Genomic DNA, 22,609 nt, shown 5'->3' on the forward strand with positions numbered 1-22,609 from the left:
GATGGGCGTTCCCAAGGAGCCGCCTCGGGGCCAAGCTAGGAAGCTTACAGCAACCCACAGGGCAAGTCCTCCTATACAGTAGGAGAATGGGGGCCAGGGCTGGACAGGTAGACCTTAAAGAATCAGTGGGTGCCTGGGAGAAGTGCCAAAAGCGGCCACACCACACCTAGGACACCACTTTATGGAGAGAGACCAGAACCCTATCAGCCTGTGGTTTGGCTGGGGTGAAGCAGAGCAAGACCTACATGCTACCAAGAGAGACTCCAGGCCTGGCCAGGGCTGGGAAAGGGCTGCAGGAAAGCAGCTCCTCTTCTGGAGGGACACACACAGGGAGGGCTCAGGCATAGCAGGGCTGGGGGGGGCATGCTTGCTCTCCGTAAGAATAACCGTTAGGATGCACAGGAGGATGAAATGGTATGATCTGGGGTGGGGGAGGGACAGAGGGAGGAAAGAAGAGAGAAAGAGGAGGAAGGGAGCAGAGAAGGAAAGGGAGAGGGAAAGGAGGAGGGGGAGAGAGTGAGAGAAAGAGAGAGAGAGAAATATGGAGGTGTGGGGAGGAGAGAGACTGAGAGATGGAGAGAGAAGCCCAGGCAGTGAAGCCCCACTGTGCCTGCCTTGGGGAGCCTGGGCCAGAGGTCCTGCAGAGACAACTCCCCCCACCGCCCTGCTAACCTCAGGCCAGCTCCAGGCAGCCTGCAAGAGGGAGGGAGGGAACAAGCAAGGCCAGAAATCCTGGCTGCTCCTCGGGATGCACCCTTGGATAAGAGCCATCCCCTGCCTCCCCTCTTGGGACACGTGGGTGGGACCGTGTCAGACCTACTTTCTGGTCACAGGCTGTTACTGGAAAAACATGGGGGAGACCGAGGGGCAGGAGGAGGAGAAGAACGGAGAGGGAAGGGAGTATATGGGGAGGGGATTACCACCTCAGATACTCAGAGTCCCAGAGAGGAGGTTCCCCGGAGCCTGGCCCTGGCCCTGCCCCCGGGGAGCACTCAGCTCAGTGTTGTACCCCCTCCCCGACAGCCCCAGAGCTGCGAGGAGGACGGGCTGAGGGGAAGAGAAGAAGAGAGGGCACCCCAAGCTGCCCATTCCCAGCTGTGGCAGGAAGGCAGGGCAGGGAGGGTGAGGGAGAAGGCAGAAGCAGGAGGGAGACTGGAGGCTGAGGCTGGCCAGAAGGGGAGGCACTGGGAACAAAAGCTCACCTGAGGATTTGTTCCGCATCAGCCGGACCTCTCGTGCTTGCACTCCATGGGACTGCAGCTGGCCCCGGATCTGTACGGGGAGATACGGATGGGGGCAGGCTCAGCACACAGGGGGGCCTCCAGAGGCCTCCAGGACCCCGAGGGGCTGTCAGTGATGTGCATGCACTGCCTCCTCTCGCTCTCTTGGGAGCGGCCATGGCCCTGGGCCCACACCAGCACCAGGCCTCTGCACTCGGCCCCAGACAGGCAGAGAGTGAGTGAAATGAAAGGGCCGTAGTGCAAGGGCGGGGGGCGTGGCAGCATGGTGACCCTCAGAGGCAGGAGAGCGAGCCAAGCCAGCAGCTCAAGAAGGGCCTGCAGTGGGGTAGGAGGGGTTTCTGATGACAGGCTTGGTGCAGCCTTGGTGAGGAGAGCTGGGGCTTGCCCCAGGAGACCTGTGACGCAAATACCAAAATGGGAAGGTTCGGGGTCTGAGCAGAGGCCAGCTGTGTGCCCCAGGCTGTGCGAGGGGCAGTATCCTGGGGTGGAGACCAAGAGGTGTGGTCATAGGATTTGGAAAGCTTCCTGGGTGAAACCAGGGGGAAGCTGCAGAGGCAGTGTGGGGTTTGGACCAGGTGAGGCAGAGTCTCTGGGCCAGTGGTGTTTCTTGCAGAAGCCTGGGAGCATGTGCTGGGCATTCTCGGGCAATCTCACTGCCTCTGGGCCTCAGTTTCCTCATTAGGTGGAAAAGAAAAGATCTCTCTCTCATACACACAAACACACTCACACACACACACGCGCGCACACGAGGGTGAAATGAAACAGAGGAGCTCATTAGGCCTGACAATACTCAGGGAGGGCTCAGGAAACAGCAAGAATGTGGGCTCTGGAATCCAGATGCCCGGGGCCAGACCCCAGCTCCATTCTGCCACTCACTGGCCTGCCACACACTGGCTGTGGGACCTGGGGCAAGCTCCTTCACTGCTGGGGGCCTGGCTTCCTCATCTGTAGGATGGAAACACGCAGAGTACTTCCCCACAGGGTGGCTGTGAGGATTAAATGCAACCTGGCCTGCGGCCCACCCTGTGATCAATCCTTAACACATGTCAGCACAGAGCTACCGTCTGACCCTGAACATGGCAGCTGGGCCAGACTTGAGAAATTCTCAAATACACAGGTGGGGTTTTCTCTGTGACAAAATGGGCAGCCGGTAGGTTTCAGTGAAGAGTTGGGCAGAAAATTCTGGGGAGGGGACAGAGAGGAGACTCAGGGAGGCTAGGGAGGATGCTGTTCTAGTGGCCCTCTGCGGTGTTACTGGGGCTCATCAGGGGAAGCCTCTGTGAGAAGGAAACAGAAGAAAAGGGAGGAATGTGGAAGGAAATGTCACAGAGCATGGGGTGGGAAGCCTGTCAGTAGCAGTGAACAAAGTCAAAGAATGCAGGACTCTGGCCAGGCCACTGAGATTTGACACTGCTGACAAAAGAGGGCGGGGGTGAGCGTATGGGGAGAGAATGTGAGCAAAACCTCAGAAAATCCCATGGGGACCCTCCCTATTTCCCACCCCCACCCCCACCCCGGGCTGCCAGGCCCTGCACCATCTCTGCCACCAGGCATAGCCGGCTCTGGGGCTGGTAAGCATCTGGCCCTCAATCAACATAAGCAGAATGGATGGATGACCAGCAGAATGTTCTGGAGGAATGCTGTTCCCTCCCACCACAGCCCCTTGGCCAAGCCAGCCTATCGGACACTCCTCCCTTTCAGACCAGGAGAGCACAGGGGCCTGCCCAGAGGATGGATCAGTGTTGGGGGAGAGAAGGGATAAAAGGTGCTGAGGTCGGGGTGAGGGAGAAGCTGAGGGCCCTGGGGGAGACCCAGCCTGGCCTCCTGCTCTGCCGCCTGCCCAGGGCCACGAGGGGGGCACGTACGTCATCCTCAGTGGCTGCCTGTGGCAGCATCCTCAGCATGACGATGTTACTGGCCTTCTCCTCCTCCTCCTCCTCCTCATCCTCCTCCTCCTCCTCCCCTTGCTCGGTCCGATAGTCCTGGTCCCGATAGTCGCCGTCTCGGGGGAAGCCTGGCGGGCCGGTGGGGCTGTGCCTGTGCCGCCGCCGCCGCCTACGCTGAGTCTCGGAGCCCGGGGAGGCCTCGTAGGAATCCTGGCCGACAGAATGAGACGAGAGACACCAGACGGGCAGTCAGTCTGGGGTGGGCCTAGGGGCTGGCCGCTGGCTCTCTGAGGCAGGCAGGCTCTGAAAGCCAGGAGTGGGCGGGCTCCGGGTAAAGGCTCAGGGCAGGCAAAACGGGTCAGGCCTGGACTGCAACCCTTTTGGAGTGGGAGACTGTCCCCGGGATGCCTTCTGGGGGCTGCCCTGGTGGGAGCGGGATGAGGCCGGTGACAGAATTACTGTGGGGGAGGATCTCGCATAGACAGGTGACTGGATGCTGCCTACACCTCCTCAGGTCTGGGGTGAGCACACGAAGTCCTGCCCTCCGCTGCTCCCTCCCTTACCAGCTCAGCTAGTATGTGCTCAACTCTTCCTTACGCCTTATGATTTCCAGCTAGGGCCAGGGTTCTAGGAATAGCTTAATATCTCATCCAGAGCCCGTCAGCAGGGGCCTGCAAAGGTGTGAGGGCCACAGCGCTGCCCCCCCCCCCCCCGGGCTCCAATCCTCCTCCGCCTGGCCAGTCCTCTATCACCACTAGGCTCCCTCCTAACAGGGCGTGGTGGCTTAGTTCTTGGAGGCTGCCCAAGCCATCCTGCCAGGACTGAGCAGGCCAGGCCAGGGTCCACACCCCTTCTGCCCTCAGGGGGACCAGATAACTCAGTGCTCCACTCCCACTCTTTCCAACAGGTCCACCCAGCACCCCCTGCTGCCCCAGAGACATCCAGGCACAGATCACAGTGGCCAATGGGGAAGCCTGAACGCCCACACTCTGTTCCCAGGGGGTTGGGTTGCAAAAGTCCCCTTCCCACCCTGCTGGACAGCAGACCTGCCTGTTACTTGGACCTGGGCCCTGACTATCCTCTCAAACTGGGGTTCCCTTAAGGCAAGTCTGCTTCTCCTCAGACAGCGAACATGATGCTGCCCCTCCGCAGGCTCGGGCGAGCTACCCAGTGTGGAACTGGCTACCCTGAGCTCAAAGGAGAGGCCCTAGGGGGTCCGTCCCCTCTGTGGAGGGGCCATGCCGCCCCTGCGAATACTCACAGGGCGGGCCTCCCAGGGCTACTCTGCTGGGTGGCATCCAGATCCCCCACCGCCCTCTCAACCCCACATGCCGGGTCCCAGGCAAGAGGCTCTTCAAGGGCCCCAAACTGGCTGGGAGCAGGTGGTGAAGGGCTTGCAGTGAACCGCAGACCCCAATTAAAAAACAGGGAAGGAGGGAGAAAGGTGATGGCCAGGGCCCTCAGAAGTATAAAGCCAAGCATGTGGAAGTCAGGGAGACCCAGCTTGGGAGAGGAGCCCTCAGAGAGGGGAGCAGGGACAGACCCTCCAGGTGAGGCAAAGCCACCGAGCACAGTCTGAAGGCATGGGAACCGAGAGCTACCCGCACATGGCGCTACAAGCTGAGGCCCTGAAGGACTCTGTCCTCCTCGGCCCTCACCTCTGCACTCTGCTCCTCGGACGAGTCGTCGTAGTCATGCTTGCCCTCCTGGCTACCGTACTCGCGGGGATATGAGCGGTAGTCCATGTCCCGGTAGTCATGGTCTCGGCTGCGGTTCTCCCCGCCATCATCTTGCGAACGGTCAGTGGCTCCATAGCGGCCAGTCCTGTCCCCACGGCCACCTCTGAGGGAAGAAGAACAGGGAAGGATCAGAGGCAGTTCTTTCTGGAAGGTGCAAGTGGCAAGGGGGGGGTTCCCACCCACTTATGCCCTCTAGACACTAGATCCTGCTCCTGATGGGGGGGTCCCTAAATCCTGACTCCATGAGGTGAGCCAGTCCCCATCCCTCAAAAATCCAATCCACTTCTCCTTCCCTCTGCCACCTCCCCGGTCCATGCCTGTCTTCCTTCACAGGGCCCTCATGGGTGGTGTCAGGGCCCATCACACCTCCACCAGACCTGTCCCAGCTCATTCTCTATGCCCCGAATGTGAGTGAGTGTTCTATAAGGCAAAGCTAACCAAGCCCAACCATTGCACTCCCTCCAATGGCTACCTCTTATTCTCAAGATAAAACACCAAAATGCTCACCACGGTCCTGCCAGGTCGGCGGGGTATGTGGGGGACGTGGGGTGGGGTCCCTACCACCCTCCTCCCTCCCTCTGCCTCACTGTGCCCTGTGCTACCCTGCCCTTCTCCTTCACTGTCACCCTGCCAGCCCTGGCAGCTGTTTTGTTAAAATCTCTCCTACTGCAATTACTGTAAAATAATGATCACACAGTTGATTTCATGTATGTTTTTCTTTTTTTTAAAGGATTTTATTTATTTATTTGACAGACAGAGACCACAAGTAGGCAGAGGCAGGCAGAGAGAGGTGGGGAAGCAGGCTACCCGCTGAGCAGAGAGCCCGATACGGGGCTCCATCTCAGGACTCCAGGATCACAACCTGAGCCAAAGGCAGAGGCTTTAACCCACTGAGCCACCCAGGCACCCCGGTTTCTTTTTTTAAAAAGATTTTATTTTTAAGTTACCTCTATACCCAATGTAGGGCCTGAAATTATAACCCTGAGATCAAGGACTGCATGCTCCTCTGACTGAGCCATCCAGGCGCCCCTCACATCCATCTCTTTGATGATTTAAGAAAGCACTAACCTATGAGTTCTGGGAAAGAGGGCACCACATCCAGAGGGCCTACTGCCCTACTCCCCAAAACTTAGCTTAGTATCTGGTACTTGGTAGGTGCCCAGTAATTTTTGTTTGATGAAATAATGACTTAAAAAGTAATCTAAAAGCAACCAACACATGTTTACTTAAAAGAAGAAAAAACAGACACCATAGTAGACTATGGCTAGCAGGGTCCCAATCCTGGTCAGGAAGGACAGAATGTCTAGTATCAACACCACTATGAACGTTGTTCTAAGCCACTAGCTGAACCAAGAGAATGAAGACAAGAGGTTAAGAGCTGGCAAGGAGATGAAATTACCATTGTCTATAAAGGACATGAAGATATGCCTACAAAGCCCAAGAGAATCAAATGAAAAATGATTACAACCAATAAATCAGGAAGGATGCTAGGGACAAAAGTAACATGCAGAAATAAGTATGCTGCCTCAATTTGGAGAGGCATCGTTTAGAAATGGGAAGATCCCAAGTATAACTGAACCAAAAAGGTTAAATACCTAGACAAGTGCCAAGATCTTATGACTATACTTCACACATATAAACCAGGATTCGTTCAAAATGGGTCAAAGATTTAAGACAACATGGATGGAGCTAGACAGTATGATGCTAAGTGAAATATATCAGTCAGGGAAAGACAAAATACCAGACGATTTCACTCCTTGTGAAATTTAAGAAACAGAACAAATGAGCAAAGGGGAAGGAAAAAAAAAAAGGAGAGGGAGGCAAACCAAGACAGACTCTTAACTACAGAGAACAAACTGATGGTCACCAGAGGGGAGGTGGGTGGGGAGGGTGGGGGAATAAGGGGTGGGGTTTGAACAGTACACTTCTCATGATGGAAAAAAATTTTTAAAGAAAAAATTTTAAAAATACAACAATAGGGGCACCTGGGTGGCCCAGTAGCTTAAGAGGCCAAGTCTGGATTTTAGCTCGCCATGATCTCAGGGTCCTGGGATAGAGCCACCATAGGCTCCACACTCAGCAGGGAGGCTGCCTGAGATTCTCTCCCTCTGCCCCTCCCCCCACTGGCATGTGCTCTCTCTCTCTCTCTCTGTAAATAAATAACTCTGTAAAAAATTAATAAAACAATAATAAAATGCGTGGTCCAATAGTAAAAAATTATAATAAAAATAAAAAGGGCCAAAGATTTCAATAGAAGAACTGAAACCACAGAAGCCAAAGAAAACACAAGATGATTTCTTGATAATCTTGCAATAGGGAAAAACTGTGACCCAAATCCAGGAGCCAGAGAAGGAGAGATTATTGAAGTTAACTATATAAAAATAAAACACTTCTGCCTGGAAAACAGAAAACCATCATGAGCCCCATCAGGACAAACTAACTAGGAAAAAGTATGGGAAGAGGAAGAGAAGTCACACCAAAGACATACAAACGGTTTATATTTAAGAAGATGCTGTTTCATAATGAAGGATGAAAATTAAAACTACCCTGGACAGGCCATTTTAAAATAAAAGTCTAAAACCTATTTTTTGTGTATTTTTAGTCATTTTCATTGTGGTAAAATATAGACCTCACAAAATTTACCACAAAATATACTCACGATGTTGAGCAACCATCACCGTCTGTTTCCGGAAACGTTTTTTTATCACCCCAAAGAGAAGCTCCCTACCCGCTGAACATTAACTTCCTACCCACCCCACCCACTCTACTTTCAGACCCTACGAAGATGCCTGTTCTAGGTACCTCATGTAAGGGGAATCACATGTTTTTTCCTTTGTGTCTGGCTTCTTTCACTTAGCATCACGTTGTCAAGGTCCCTCCTCATTGCAGTGTGCATCAGAACATCCTGTTCTGTGGCCGCACACATATGTAGGTATGGCACACACCACGCACACACCACGCTGTTTGGCCACGTGCCTGCTGATGGGCACTTGTGCTGCTTCCACTTGCTGGTTGTTTCAGGGGCTGGGACTAATGCTGCTGTGAACACTGGTGTACAAATATGTGTTTGACTCGCTGCTTTCAGTTCCTTCGGGTAGGTACCCAGGAATGGAACTGCTGGACCCCATGGCAGGTGTAGACTTAACATTTTGCAGTCTCTGGCCGGTGTCCCACAGCAGCTGTACCACTTACATCCCCACTGGCAATGCACCAAGGTTCCAGTGTCCCCACATCCTCACCGACACCCGTCATCCCGCATCTCTTCCTGGGCTTATTGGCCACTTGTGTGTCTTTTCTGGAGGAATGTCTATTCAAGCCCTTTGCCCATTTCTTTCTTTTTTTTAAGATTTTTAAATTAAATTTGACTTATTTATTTGACACAGAGAGAGAGAGAGATCACAAGTAGGCAGGGAGGCAGGGAGAGAGAGAGGAAGGGAAGCAGGCTCCCCGCTGAGCAGAGAGCCCGATACGGGGCTCAATCCCAGGACCCTGAGATCACGATCAGAGCCAAAGGCAGAGGCTTAACCCACTGAGCCATCCAGGCGCCCCCTTTTGCCCATTTCTGAATTGGGTTCTCCTGTGGGGCTCTAGTTCTTTTTCCATTCTGGGTGTTAATCCTTTATTAGATACAGGATATGCAAATACCTTTTCCCATTCTGTGGGTTGTCTTTTCACTCTCTTGGACCATGTCCTTTGATGGACTTAAGTTTCTAATCTTGATGAAGTCAAACTTGTTTTGAAATAATTTTATTTTTATTTTTTTTTAATTTAATTCATTTATTAAATAAATAAAGCGGTCACAAGTAGGCAGAGAGAGAGAAAGGGGGAAGCAGGCTCTCTGCTGAGCAGAGAGCCTGATGTGGGGCTCAATCCCAGGACCCTGGGATCATGACCTGAGCCCAAGGCAGAGGTTTAACCCACTGAGCCACCCAGGCGTCCCTTGAAATAATTTTAAATTTATAGAAAAGTTCAAGGATAACATAATCCTTGTATATCCTTCACCCAGCTTCCCCTAATGTTAACAGGGGACAAATGTAACCATGGTACATTTGTCAAAACTAGACTTTATTAAGATTTCACCTGTCTTCCCAGTACTACTAACAACCCACATTTTCTGTTCCAGGACTGAACTCAGGATGCCACATTGCTTTTAGTCATCATGCACCCTTAGTCTCCTCTGGCCAGTGAAGGTTTCTTAGCCTTGTCTTTTTTTTTTTTAAATGACTTTCACAGTTTTCAAGATTATTGGTCAGCCATTCTGTAGAACTTACCTCAACTTGGGTTTGTCCATTGTGTTTTTGTGATTAGACTTGAGGTTACAGAGGTTATGGTTTTTTTTTTGGGGGGGGGAATACAAGAGGTGACCTGACCTACTGATTGCATCATATAAGGGGGACCATGATATCAATGTGAGTTATCACTGCCAATTCTGACTTGACCTTGTGGTTGTGGTGGGGTCTGCCACGTTCCTCCACTATAGTTTCTCTTTTCCCCTTTCTATACTCTGTTCATTAGAAATGAGTCACTAGATTAGCCCATACTCAAGAGGAGAATTAAGCTCTAACCTCCTAGAATGTGGAGTATCTACATATATTATTTAGAATTCTTCTGTAAGGAAGATTTGTGATAGAACATTTCTAATGCAACAGATCCATAAAAGTCCAAATGTTTCATAAGACACTGTTGGTAAGGCCGTATAGGAAACAGGCACTCTCGTACTCCTGGTAGGAAATTGGAACAGTCTCTTGGGGAGGGGAATTTGGCAATAGCCAGTAAAATTAAATATCTACCCTGACCCCCAATTTTCCTGGAAACTTAATATACTTGCACACATACAAAAACATCATTCAACAGCACTGTTTATAATAGCAAATGATAAGAAACAATTTTGAAGAGTCAGGAAAATTCTGTTTAAATAAAAAAAACACTAAGAAGGGGGAGAAGAGCTTCACCAAATATTAAAGGTGTTAAAGGTGGAACAACTGAAACATAAATGCACAGATCAGTGAAACTGAACAGAGTCCATGCTACACAGTAACACACATGGAAATTTAGAGTAACCCAGAGGCTGCAACTCAAAATGAACAGGGGGGAAAATGGATTAGTCAATAAACACCAGTTGCAATAACGGTCTGGCCCAGACATCAGCAAACTACAGCCAGTGGACCCAATCCAATTACCTAAATGAAGTTTTCTTCAACACAGCTATACCCATTCATTTATATATTGTTTGGGGCTGCTTTTAGCCGAGTAGTTGTGATAGAGATGGCATGGTCTGCAATGCCAAAAATATTTACTATCTGGTCCTTCACAGAAAAAGTTTAAGAAAATAGAAGTTTTTTATCTACTTCACTTCTTATACCAAGTAAATTCTAGATGAATCAAAAATTTAAATCCCTGAATAGAAACCATAAAGACATTAGAAAGAAAACATAAGAAAAAAAAATGAATCACCCCAAGAATGGGGAAAGGCCTTTCTAAACAAGATGAACTCTGAAGTCATTAAAAAAACAATTGATAGGGGCACCTGGGTGGCTCAGTGGTTTAAGCCTCTGCCTTCAGCTCGGGTCATGATCTCGGGGTTCTGGTATATGTGCTGCCGAAGCGAGCACATGATCTCGGGGTTCTGGGATCGAGCCCCACATAGGGCTCTCTGCTCAGCGGGGAGCCTGCTTCCCCCTCTCTCTCTGCCTGCCTTCTGCCTACTTGTGATCTCTCTCTATCAAATAAATAAATAAATAAATAAAAATATTTAAAAAAATTGATAAATCTAGCTTTGTAAAAACTTAAAAATGGGTTAAAAATACCATAAACAAATAAACGTGTCATAAAGCAAGCATGGTAAAATGTTAATGTAGAATCTAGCAGATGAGTATAGAGGTATTCACTATAAAATTCTTTAAACTTTGCTGTATGTTTGAAATTTCATAATAAAATATTGGAAATACATTATAAAGCTCCAAGATAATTAACAAATGGGGAAAATAAAATGTTTCCAGACATCTGGTTGGTTTCCAAATTTTCATAATTGTTCATTTATTTCTTTCACTCAACAAATATTAATGTAACATTTGCCATGTATCAAGCACTGTTCTTGGTGCTGGGGATACTGCTATCAATAAAATGAGGTCCCTGTCCTTGTGAACTTAGCTTGGAATCCAAATTATTTCTTTATGATAAATGCCTAGACAAGAAGAGGCTGGTATGAGTGATGTATTTTAAGGGTTTTGTTTGTTTGTTTGTTTGAGAAGGGAAGGTGTGGAGTGGGGAGGAAGAGAAAGAAACTCAAGTGGGCTCCATGAGTGATGCAGAACCTGACATAGACCTCGATCTCACGATCCTGAGATCACAACCTGAGCTGAAATAAAGAGTCAGATGTTTAACCGACTGAGCCACTCAGGCACCCCTTAAGGTTTCTGATATGAGAAATGCGTGTTTGCTTACCACAGTTACTCCTCAATAGCTGAACTCTAGTCCCCAGAATTTAAGAACCAAATAGAGTTGAATAAATGTTCAGATGAAACCCTTAACTCTGATACTCACCATCTAAACCAAGTAACTTTTTAAGATTTATTTACTTTAGAGAGATAGAGCGAGTGAGCAAGCACACATGTGAGCAGGGGGAAGGAGCAGAGGGAGAGGGAGAGAGAGAATCCTCAAGCAGACTTCCCACTGGGCATGGAGCCTGAGGAAGAGCTCAATCCCAGGACCCTAAGATCATGACCTGAGCAGAAACCAAGAGTTGGCCACATAACCAAGCCGCCCAGGTGCCCCTAAACCAAGTAAATCTGCATACTGAACTCTTGCTATCTAAACTTGGGAAGAGAACAGATTTGGACAGTAAAGGATACTTTTCATTGGCCACAGAGCACTTTGACAAAACACCTTCCAAAGAGAGACCCTGTTCATAATACATTTCCACAAAGCTGGACTAAATCCTAATATGTGAGGGCCTCTGCAAAATAATGTATTTATGGAAAACATAAATTGCCAAAATTGGCAGAACTACACAAAATGATCATTAAAAACCCAGGGCCATTTAAAGCTCAGTTTTAACAAGCTTTCAAGGGACAGATAATTTTTATTCAAGTTTCTCCGATAAAGAGAGGAATGGCAAAATCTGCCCAAATCATTCCATGAGGCTATGGTGACTCAGTGTCAGATGGACACTAGAAGAGGAAAACAGTTAAGACCACTTTACTGATAGACACAGACGCAAATATCCTAAATAATATAGTACCTAATCAAACCTAACAGTAGCTTAAAAACGTACATACTAAATAATTTTTCTGCCAACAATTCATGAATAAATGTCAGAAAAGCTCAAATTCAGAAGCATCTACAAAGCCAAGGACCTGTGCTCTTAAAATATATCAAGGCCATGGAAGAAAAAGGAAGATTTAGTAACTGTTCCTGAGTAAATGGAACCAAGAATACAAAGTAGCTCCATGCAGTGTAGCGTGTGATCTTGGACAGAATCCTAGATTAGGGAACCAGTGCCATAAACGACAAGGGATGACATCCGAACAGACTTTTTAGAAGATAAAAGTACTGAAACAATGTTCAACTTCCTGATAGTCAGAACTGTACTGTGGTTACAAAAGAGAAAGTCCTTGTTCTTAGGACATACATTCTGTCATGCTTAAGGGTCATGCCAGTCACTAGCTGAAATGATACAGAAGAAAAAAACTTGCCTATACATAGATACATAGATATATACACCTGTATCTTTACAGAGAAAGAGAGAGAATGGGGGGGAGGGGATGATGAGGCATGTAGGTAGGTAAAATATATGTGGCAAAATGTTTACAATTAGTGGTTCTGGAGAGAAGATACACAGGAGTTTACACACTTGCAACTTTTTTGAAAACTGGAAATTTTTTTCAAAATAAGTTATAAACATACACATACATACATACCATGATCAAGGAAGGCAAGGATATGATTTAATGTGATTTGTGAAACTGATGGCCAAAAGGAGAAAAAAAGCATGTAATTATGAAGTTCGAGTCTCATTTCTTTTTTTTAAATGTTCTTCAAACCCAACATTGATTACTTTTTTTTTTAAGATTTTACTTATTTATGTGACAGACAGAGAATGAGCATAAGCAGGGGGAGTCGCAGGCAGAGGGGGAGGGAGAACCAGCCTCTCTGCCAAGCAGGGAGCCCAATGTGAGGCTTGATCCCAGGACTCTGGGATCATGACCTGAGCCGAAGGCACATGTTTAACTGACTGAGCCACCCAGGCACCCCTAATTATGTTTTTAAAGATTTACTAATTTATTTATTTGAGAGATCAAAAGAGCATGGGGGGGGGAGAGAGAATCTCAATCAGACTCTACACTCAGTGCAGTGGGACTTGATCCCAGGACCCTGAGATCATGACCTCAGCCAAAATCAAGAGTCAGATGCTTAACTGACTGAGCCACCCAGGTGCCCCTGATTCTTATTTCTTTATCAATCTTGACAAACTTAAGATGAGAGAATTTTCTTGGTTTATGAAAGGCTACATTCTAACAGCCTAACAGCACACATCCAATTTGATGGCTAAGCAGACGGGGCTGCCTATCAGGCTGGGACTGACTGTTGATGTCTTGCAGGTGCCTTTTATGAGACAGAAATGTCTCATTTATCTGCAAATGTCCTTTATGAGAAAAAAATAAACTACACTGTTTAAGCCATTATTCTTCAGATTTTCTGTTACAACCTGCCAAAATGAGTCTTATTTTGTGCACTCGGCATCACTGACACTATATGGTACTGAAGTCCTAGACAACATTAGAAGTGAGGAAAAAGAAGTAAGTGACAGAATTGATTTGCACAGAGCATGACCAATTACTAAGAAAGACCATCAGAATCAACAATGAATAATCAGAAATAATACGAGAGTACAGCAGGGGTAAGATAACTTAGAAAAAAAAATCAATAGCTTTCCTCTACCCCAGGAAACATAAGCTTGGAAAATATAAAAGATAGAAAGATGTCAATGAAAACTATTGAAGCACCTAGGAATTACACAAGACTTGTATTTTCATTTATTCAGATCTGAATGTCATTCACTCATTTTTAAGTAGGCTCCATGCCCAGCGCTGAGCCTAATGTGGGGCTTGAACTTACCACCCTGAGATCAAGATGTGAGCTGAGATCAAGAGTCAGACACTTAACTGACTGAGCTGCCCAGATGCCCCAAAGATTTGTAGGTTCTTTATTTTAATTCATTAATTAATTTTTAAAAAGATTATTTATCTATCTGAGAGACTGAGAGAAAGCATGAGCCTGGGCAGGGAGAGGCAGAGGGAGAGGGAAAGCAGACTCCCCGGTGAGCAAGGAGCCTGAAGTGGGGCTTGATCCCAGGACCCCAAGATCATTACCTGAGCCGAAGGCAGATGCTTAACTGACTGAGCCACACAGGCACCCCTTGTATGTCCTTTAAACGAATTTTAAAATATTCTCTATACAGGTCCTGGATGAGATCACTACTTAACAAAGATGACAATTCTCCCCAAATTAGTATATAAATTTGATGCAATCTTAATCAAAATTCTTGAATGTTTTTGAGGGACTTGATACATTTTAAAAAAAGATTTTATTTATTTGTCAGAGAGAGAGAGAGTGCGTGAGCACGCGCACATGTGCACAAGCGGGCAGAGCGGCAGGCAGAGGCGGAGAGAAAAGCAAGCAGGCTCCTGCCGAGCAAGGAGCCCGATGCCAGACTTGATCCCAGAACTCTGGGATCATGACCTGAGCTGAAAGCAGTGGCTTTACCAACTGAGCCACCCAGGTGTCCCAACTTGATACTTTTTTAATATAAGTCCCACAAACGGCTAAAATCAACTTTGATAAATAAGAGAGTAAAGTGGGAGCTAAGAGATTCTATAAAGCCATAATAACAAACCCAGTAAGGTTCTGGCATGAGAATTAAGCAAATAGACCAATGAAACAAATCAGATTACTCAAGACAGATCCTCATACATGAAGGAACTTGAAATGAGATGACGTACTACAATCAATAAAGAAAGAATGGACTATTTAAAATGTACTGGGAAAACTGCCTACTATATATGGAGGAACACAAAACCAGAACCTACCTTATACCATATTCGAAAAACCTACCTTATACCATATTCAAAAAAACTGTTAGATGTTATTAAAAATCTGAATATGAAAGGGAAAACTATGGAGTGAAAACAACCTTTGTAATCCAGATGCAGGAGCAGAGAAGTTTCTGAAAGCACAGACTACCAGACAAAAAAGTGATGAATTTTACAGGTACCCATCCTTGAGGGAATCATTAAGGAAAAGGCAACAGGCACATACCATGGTATCCTTGGGACCAATTAGAAGCAAAGCGCTAATATACACCTGGCAAGGGGGTACAGATCTTAAAAATGCAGTGCTGAGTCACACAAAGTTCAGGAAAGAAAAAGTAAACTGTAGCACTCTGCCAATTGTATAAACTAAGAACACAGACACTCAAAACAATGCTACATATTTTAGAAGGCTACATTTCAAACAGGACAGAGCAGCTGCCTACAGCTACTGGAATTGGAAATGAGAAGGAAAAAAACAAATATGGCAAGAGAAGGCCCTGTAGTGACCTATGATAGAAACCCACTTTGAAGTGAAAAGGTATGGATTTAACGCCAACCTCTGCACTTGAAAGCCAAAAGAAAGACCATGGCTTTATTTGGTTATAAAGTCTGAGAGAAGTATGTCACCTACTCAAACTCAGAAACTGCCATGAAGCATTTCCAGAGAATACCACCCAAAACCTGAATGCTTTCAAAAGACTTTTTTTTTTTAATAAGAAGACTGAATAATACTAGATGATGACCACATCTCAAAACTTGGGCTCGCTTTTCAGAAAAAAATTTTAAAGGCGGTGCTGGAAGAAGAAACCCTTTTTAAGACATTTTAAAAAAATTATTTCCTCTCTGACTTTTTATAAATCTACTGACTCTTAAGAGAGGCTTTCTGGGAGCATTAGGTCTACTTTCCTATGTACTCTTAATATGTCAGGAATAGATGATCTGCATGAGAAATCAACGGGAGTGATCCACCAGTATGCTGAGGATTGGCCCAGGATCTCTGTATTTTACCAAGTGTCCCGACTGTTTCCTGTTCGTACCAGTTTAAAAATAACCACACGGAAAAAAAAAATAAAATTAAAATAACCATACGAGAGTATCCCATTCCAAGACGAGTATCCCGCCAGCTTCAGCCCACCCTGTCCCTGAAGTCTCCCATTATCTGACCTGGCTTGCCCCATATTTGTCTGCACAAATGCCTGACTCTTAAGGCACCACTCCCATCCATCCCTCCAACCCAAAGCTACAGCCCACACCTCTCCCCTGAGAATCCACAGGCACTTACAACCCACCACCCACCCGCCACCCACCTCTGCCTCTCTTCCCACAGTGGCTGTCCACACCTTGGCGAATACCTTAGTCACCCCAACTGGGAACCTGGGCCTCGGCTTCCATTCCTCCCTTTCTCTTGATCCTTTCCCAACTCCACAATCCACCATGGCACCTATCAAGCTGTTTCTTAATCACCTGTAAACTGTGTGGTCTCCCTTGTGAGACCCTGAGGAGGAAGGCTGCAGTCTTATCTGTCTCACTCGCCACTGCACTGCCAGAGCCTAGCACAGGTCCTGGCTCACAACAGGTGCCAAGTAAATGTCTGAAAAGAAACCAATCATCTGCTGCGCTGTTTCCTCAGCTCTGAAGTCCCCTCCTAGCATCTTCCTGGACCAACTCTTACACGGGGATAAGCCAAGGATGCTTGACAGGGGTGGGAGTGGGTAACTCACCGTCTTTCATACTCCATGTCCTGATAGGGCCTGCGGGGGCTGCTGGGGCCCCTCCTCAGCCGCTGGCTCCGTTTCACTTCCCAGCCACCCCCGCTGCTGCCACCATGATCTGCCAGCCTGGGTGATGCCTCCTGCAGGGACTCTGGGGAGAGTAGAAGGAAGAAAGGGGTCAAGGCAGTTGGGGCCTCCTTGAGAAACCCTTGTTGTCAAGGCTCTCTGCTGTCGCTTAGCCCAGGGACATTATTTCCCAACTTCCTGGTACTCCTGTGGACCAGAGTGGGAAAGCAGCCCCTACCTGGTCTGCTCCTTCCTTTCCCCACAAACATGAGGCTATAGCCCACAGCCCTAAAATAGCAAGGCCAGGGGCACCTGGATGGCTCAGTCAGTAGAACATGCAACTCTGGATCTCAGGTCATGGGTTCAAGCCCCACACTGGGCGCAGAGCTCACTTAAATAAAACAGAAACAGCAAGGCCTTTAGCAGAGAGCCCTGGTGGTGCCACCTACTCTGTGATCAGGGCTCTGCCACCTGAGACTGGTAGACAAGTCTGAGCCTGGAGCTACATGCCCAGAGGGCTCTCAGCGTTGGACGACTTGTCAAGATCAGGCACATTAGGCACGGAGGTAAGACTTCACAACGGGAGTTGTAGGCATTCACCAGGCTCCTTCCACAGGGCCCCAGGTGCCATTTCATCCTTTCCACAGGGCCCCAGGTGCCGTTTCATCCTTGCAACAAAGACACTGGCTGCCCCCTACAAGACAGCAGGAGACCACAAAAGGCCTAGAGGGTAAAGGGGCTAACTTGGCAGTGAGACAGTTGACGCCTCCCTGGGCTCCAGGCCAACACAGCTTTGGCCCTCACTCCGCAACTGGCTCAGCCTCGAGCCCTCTCTCTTCTGCACAGCCAGGTCTCAAGGTGGTTCTCTCCCCAGGGCTCTGGGTCCAACTCATTCAAAGGCAAAAGGAGCCCTTTTGAGGCTGTTCCCAACCACTGTGCTGTTCTGCTGGGATGGAAGGGTTAGTCACTTCATCCAGCCTTCAGGGCTGCCATGAGAACTAAGTGAGTCCCCAGAGCCACGTGACCTGGCCAGGGGTCACCAAGAAGTAACCCAGAATCTTCAGGCCCACCCTCTCAGCAGGAATCAGGCAAAGCTAGGCAGCAACAACACCTGCCCAACAGTAGCTAGCCACCACACCTTTTGCCCATGTATACACACAACTAATTTTCTCTTCCTCCTTAAGCCACAGGGAACCAGGGCTGCCTGCTCCCAGATGGATAAGAGTTAGAATCACAACCAGGGGTCCCAGTGGATGAGAGCCAGATACAAAACCCTCAGCAGACTCTGGCAAAAAGGTCGGAGTCACACACCGGTATCCACAACAGATAGGGACCAAAGTCACAGACACGCGCCCCGAATAACTATGGGCCCAAATCACAAGACAGGAACCCACAATAAATACAGGCCATAATCACACACTGAGGCCCATCAAAGGATGAGCGCCAGAGTCACGGATTCGAACTCCTCCCCAAAGAAGGGGCAGTAAGTCATGCACACATTCCTTGCGCTCCCTCCCCGCCTAGCAAGTGGGTTGATTAGGGCCAGTCCCAAGAAGAACTCCCCAAGGATAAGGACCCCTCCCCATGGATAAGGACCTGAGTTACAGCACAGACTGCAAGGATAAAGACCAGCGTAATAGACTCCCCACCCCCCCACCCAAGAATAAGGACCAGAGCCACAGAATGCTTCCCCATGGACCGGTAAGTACCCAAGTCACACGGAACAGACAGCATACCCCCTCCCCTATGGATAAAGACCTCGGCCCCTCCACAGATAAAGTTCGGTGTCGCAGATACCACGGAAACCCACTCCCATCGGTCCCTCCCTTCCCCCAACCCGCGTGCACCCATTCTGTGCCCCAATCGCGCACGCGCCTCCGCTCTCAAAAGCAGTGTGTGTGTGGGGGGGGAGACACCCCCCTCCCGGGCTCAGGCCATGCACGCACGCCTCGGTTCCGCGCGTAGCCCAGGCCCACGTCCCATAGTTCGCCCTCGCGCCTCCTCTCCGCACCCGCCCGCCCCCGGTCCCTTACCTCCGCCCCCACGACCAGCGACGACGCTCACCTTCTCGGCCCGGGCTGTCAAGGGAGGGCTCCCGGACATCACCTCGGCGCGCCGCCACCTCCTCCAACTCTCCTAGCTCAGCCGGAGCCGGCCCGCACCACCGCCCAGTCCGAGGCCGGAGGCAGAAGGGCGGAGGAGCGGGGAGGGGAGAAGCGCCAAGCGCGCTACCCTCCCCAGGAAACCCACTGCCGCCTACTCCCGGCCGGCCGCAGTCACCAGCACAAAATGGCGACGACGAGAAGGGAGCCGGCGCTTCGACCACCATCCACCTACTAAGGGAGCGCGCTCTGGCCGGCCTCGTCTATTGGTCGCCGGCCGCCGACGGCCAGCCCTGGCCGGCTCTGATTGGCAAGCGTATGCCACCTCCCCACTCTCCCTGCGAACGCTCGCAAGTCGCGAAAAGGAGTAGCTATTGGCCAATCCGGCGAGGCCCGCTTTTTAGAAGCTTGGCTTCCTTCGAAGATGAAAGACAAACGGAAGCTCCGCCCCTTTCCCCAGAGGACGAGGGAAATCTCCGTGCCATTGGCTGGGACCTGGGGCCATCCAAATGTCAACGCTTTCTTTTCAAGGGACTGGGCCGACCTATCAGCCAGAAATTCCTTGGCCTGACTGAGGTTGGGAAAATGGTCCCCCCGTGAGGCCATGACAGAGGGAAGGAAAGAGGGGCTACTCAGCGCCTCACCTCACTTGAAAACCAAATCCGGGCTCGGGACCTATTTAGTGCGGCGGGGGCGGAGCGACAATTGTCGCGCCCGGGCCAACTGCAGCTGCGCAGAGTGGCATTTCCGTCCCCGCCCCTGAGAGCCTGCAGCACAACCTGTCATGGCGGCCGGACTGTTGGGTTGGAGCGCTCGCCGCCTTTTGGCAGTAGCGGCGACGCGAGGGCTCCCAGCCGCCCGCGTTCGCTGGGAGTCCAGCTCGGCCAGGGCCGTGATCGCCCCGTCGGCTGTGGCTGGAAAGCGGACGCCGGAACCGACCGTACGCTGGCAGGAGGACCCAGATCCGGAGGACGAAAACCTCTACGAGAAGGTGAGAGGGAGGGGAAACGGGACACAAGAAGGGTCAGTCAGGGACCGGCGGACGGGACGCCGTAGAGGACGTTCTTAAGCGGCTGAGGATTGCGCTGCCGGTGAGATCCTCGAAGACTTGGGAACTTTGCTTAGCTTGAATTCCTTCTTTGTCCTCTGCTCATCTTCAGTTCAGGGCCAGGGGCAAGATTGGCTTTGTTTTGAAGACGGGTATCAAACCTGAAGTGGGCGATTCTCAAAACACGTTAGAAGCAGTATAACATAACGACAGTAATACTAAACACCCCTATGGGGCTTGCTCGGTGCCAGAGCTCTAAACACTTTAGGTACGTTATCTAATCCTCAAAACAACCCCATTTCGAAGTTGGTACTATGAGCATATCTAGTCTACCGATGAGGACGCTGAAGCATAAAGATGTTAGGTGACTTGCCCAAACTCGCTGAGATGAACGTGTGGGGGAACCGGGTCCGCTGTGCTGTGGGGATAGCAGAGACTCTGAAACCAGAATGCCAGGGTTGGAATACAAGCACTGATAGTTGTTCATCTTTGTGACCTTGGTCAAGTAGCTTAACTCCTTGGTGCCTCTTTGTAAAATGGGGAAAGTATGAGTACGCCTTGTAGAAAGTAAAATGCTACATCTGCCTCATGTACTTAAATGAGTCAAAATGTTCAGAAGAGCAGCTGCAACCTAGTATTCAGCATTAGAAAGTGTTAATCATTATTGCTACTTTCTGCCTCCCTGATACATTGTGAAGTTTGTGTGTGGCACACTGTAGGTTCCTCATCAGTACTATCCTCTGGCTTGGATATACAGGATCTTACGCATTTATTCATTCGTTCTGTAAATAAGGACCTAGGGCCTTCTGTATGCCAGGTGTGTTTCAGGACCCTTAGGAGTTCAGCAGTGTGGAAATCAGACAAAGCCCTTGCCCTCCTAGAGCCTGTATGGTAATGGAGAGCACAGACAATAGTCATGTAAAATATTCAGAAACAGTGCTACTGAGTATGTAATAAGATAATGTGATAGGATCTGGGGAGATGCTGCTACCTTGGTAAACTGGTAACTGCTAGAAAGAAAGTTAAGCAAGATAAGTGGATGGGGAGTGACTTGGGGGGTAGGGTGTAATTTTAGGTGAAACCATAGGAAATTAGCAATATGCAACTATCTTTAACCTATAAAAGTGGCAATTTCCTATAGTTTAAGACAAGTAATGGATAAGGTGACTAGGGACTGCCTCCTAAGGGAAGTGATTATGAAGCCAATATTTTGAGCCAGGAGACAGACCTAGCCATGATGCTATCAGGGGGAAAGACTTTCCAGGCAGAGGGAACAGTAAGTGCAAAGGCCCTGTGGTAGGAAGGAGTTTGATAACTCCTAAGACTAGAAAAGAGGAATTAAAGGAGGGAGGGGAGATGGGTCTGAGGTGAAATTGGAGACCAGCTTTTGCAGGGCCAGTGTAAGGTTTTGTGGAGCCACAGGAAGCCCTCACTGACCTTTTCCTCTTCTTGCCACAGAACCCAGACTCCCACGGTTATGACAAGGACCCTGCTGTGGACCTCTGGAACATGCGGGTCGTCTTTTTCTTTGGCTTCTCCATCGTCTTGGTCCTTGGCAGCACCTTTATAGCTTATCTGCCTGATTACAGGTGCATGGGTGTGTCGGAGAGAGTGGAATGGGTGGGGGTGGAGATTGAAGGGGGCTGAGCCAGGAATCCTGTTCTTTGTGCCAGTGGGGATTGGGGAGCTAAAATGGGGATTGGTGTCCAGTGAGGCTCCCTCACATCCACCCCCATGCTGCTGCCTCCAGAATGCAGGAGTGGGCCCGCCGAGAAGCTGAGAGGCTTGTTAAATACCGAGAGGCCAATGGCCTCCCCATCATGGAATCCAACTGCTTTGACCCCAGCAAGATCCAGCTACCAGAGGATGAGGACTGACCTGTTGCCAAGTGGGGCTCAAGAACCATCACCTTCTCCTCCGCCTGCCTGTCATTCTCCCCTTTCTTCAGAGCACCTAATTAAAGGGACTAAAAGTTTGACTGGCTGGTGTCGGTTTTGTTGTGTGTGGGAAGGGGGTGCAGAAATGGGCGTGTCAGATTCTAAAAGGCCACTGCAGCCTGTTCTGGTTATCTGTTGCTGGATAACAAACACCGTAAGACTTGGTGGCTTGAGATGACCATTTAGCATTCTCTTTCATGGTCCTGTGGTGGACTGGGCTTAGCTAGGTGGCTCCCCTTGGGGCCTCAGGTGGTTGCAGTCAGATGGTGGTGGCGGGCTGAAGGCACCTTTAACTGGGACAGATGTCCCAGGTAGCTTCTTCACTCGTTTATCTGGCATTTCAGTCTTCTTCCGCGTGGCATCTCTCTCTGGCAGAATAGTCTGGGCTCCTTAAGGGTGGCTCAGGGCTCCTCTGCATGGGGTGTGGCATATGGGAAGAAATCAGTGGCAACCAATCATAGAAGAAGGGCCAGAACGACTGGGAATTGAGGGTGGTGTGTCCGAACAGGGCTTTTCTGATGCTAAGCACAAGCCTTTGTCTCCCTCACCACCTTCTCTGTTTCTCTCTATGTTTTGATGTTTCTGCCCGTCTTGTAGTCTTGGTGAGTCTGGATGCCTCTCTCTCCCCTTTTGTCCCAGTCTGGGTGGTCTTGCACTCAAGACACACATCTCTGTGTATGCATGCATGTCTCTGCCTGTTCCCCTTCTCTCCCCGCCCCCTCACTTGCAGGAATTCTCCCCCTGCATGTTCTTTCTCTGGGAGTAGGCTGTCTGCCCACATCGGGCT

General features: G+C 49.3%; 2 protein-coding genes across 7 annotated transcripts in view; one reads left to right on the forward strand and one right to left on the reverse strand.

The window, feature by feature from the left end:
* Positions 1-19,079, reverse strand: part of RBM10 (RNA binding motif protein 10) — a 29,067-nt gene extending 9,988 nt beyond the window's left edge. For 3 of the 6 annotated variants that reach the window (XM_044235935.1, XM_044235936.1, XM_044235934.1), the window contains exons 1-5: positions 18,800-19,079; positions 16,679-16,820; positions 4,786-4,969; positions 3,107-3,337; positions 1,203-1,272 (exon numbers count right to left, since the gene is read on the reverse strand). In XM_044235935.1, the coding sequence (XP_044091870.1) occupies positions 1,203-1,272; positions 3,107-3,337; positions 4,786-4,969; positions 16,679-16,820; positions 18,800-19,064 (892 nt within the window). In that variant the 5' untranslated portion in view covers positions 19,065-19,079. Of the gene's footprint in view, positions 1-1,202; positions 1,273-3,106; positions 3,338-4,785; positions 4,970-16,678; positions 16,821-18,768 lie in introns of all 6 variants that reach the window. The other 3 variants (XM_044235939.1, XM_044235938.1, XM_044235937.1) reach the window with 2 other exon arrangements.
* A 317-nt stretch (positions 19,080-19,396) lies between these two features.
* On the forward strand, positions 19,397-21,863 carry NDUFB11 (NADH:ubiquinone oxidoreductase subunit B11). Its single transcript, XM_044235940.1, has 3 exons — positions 19,397-19,828; positions 21,344-21,474; positions 21,636-21,863. Exons 1-3 carry the CDS (start codon positions 19,622-19,624, stop codon positions 21,760-21,762), a joined length of 465 nt encoding a protein of 154 aa, XP_044091875.1. The 5' UTR covers positions 19,397-19,621; the 3' UTR covers positions 21,763-21,863.
* The last annotated feature ends 746 nt before the right edge of the window (positions 21,864-22,609 follow it).

Source organism: Neovison vison, chromosome X (assembly GCF_020171115.1).
Source record: "Neovison vison isolate M4711 chromosome X, ASM_NN_V1, whole genome shotgun sequence".
Lineage (NCBI taxonomy): Eukaryota > Metazoa > Chordata > Mammalia > Carnivora > Mustelidae > Neogale > Neogale vison.

What these genes read in the sequence shown, in the direction of transcription:
- NDUFB11 (XM_044235940.1), top strand. Translation starts at nt 19,622, where the DNA reads ATGGCGGCCGGACTGTTGGGTTGGAGCGCTCGCCGCCTTTTGGCAGTA. An exon ending in ACGAAAACCTCTACGAGAAG is followed by an intron (nt 19,829 to 21,343) that starts GTGAGAGGGAGG and finishes TTCTTGCCACAG; the next exon opens with AACCCAGACTCCCACGGTTA. An exon ending in GCTTATCTGCCTGATTACAG is followed by an intron (nt 21,475 to 21,635) that starts GTGCATGGGTGT and finishes TGCTGCCTCCAG; the next exon opens with AATGCAGGAGTGGGCCCGCC.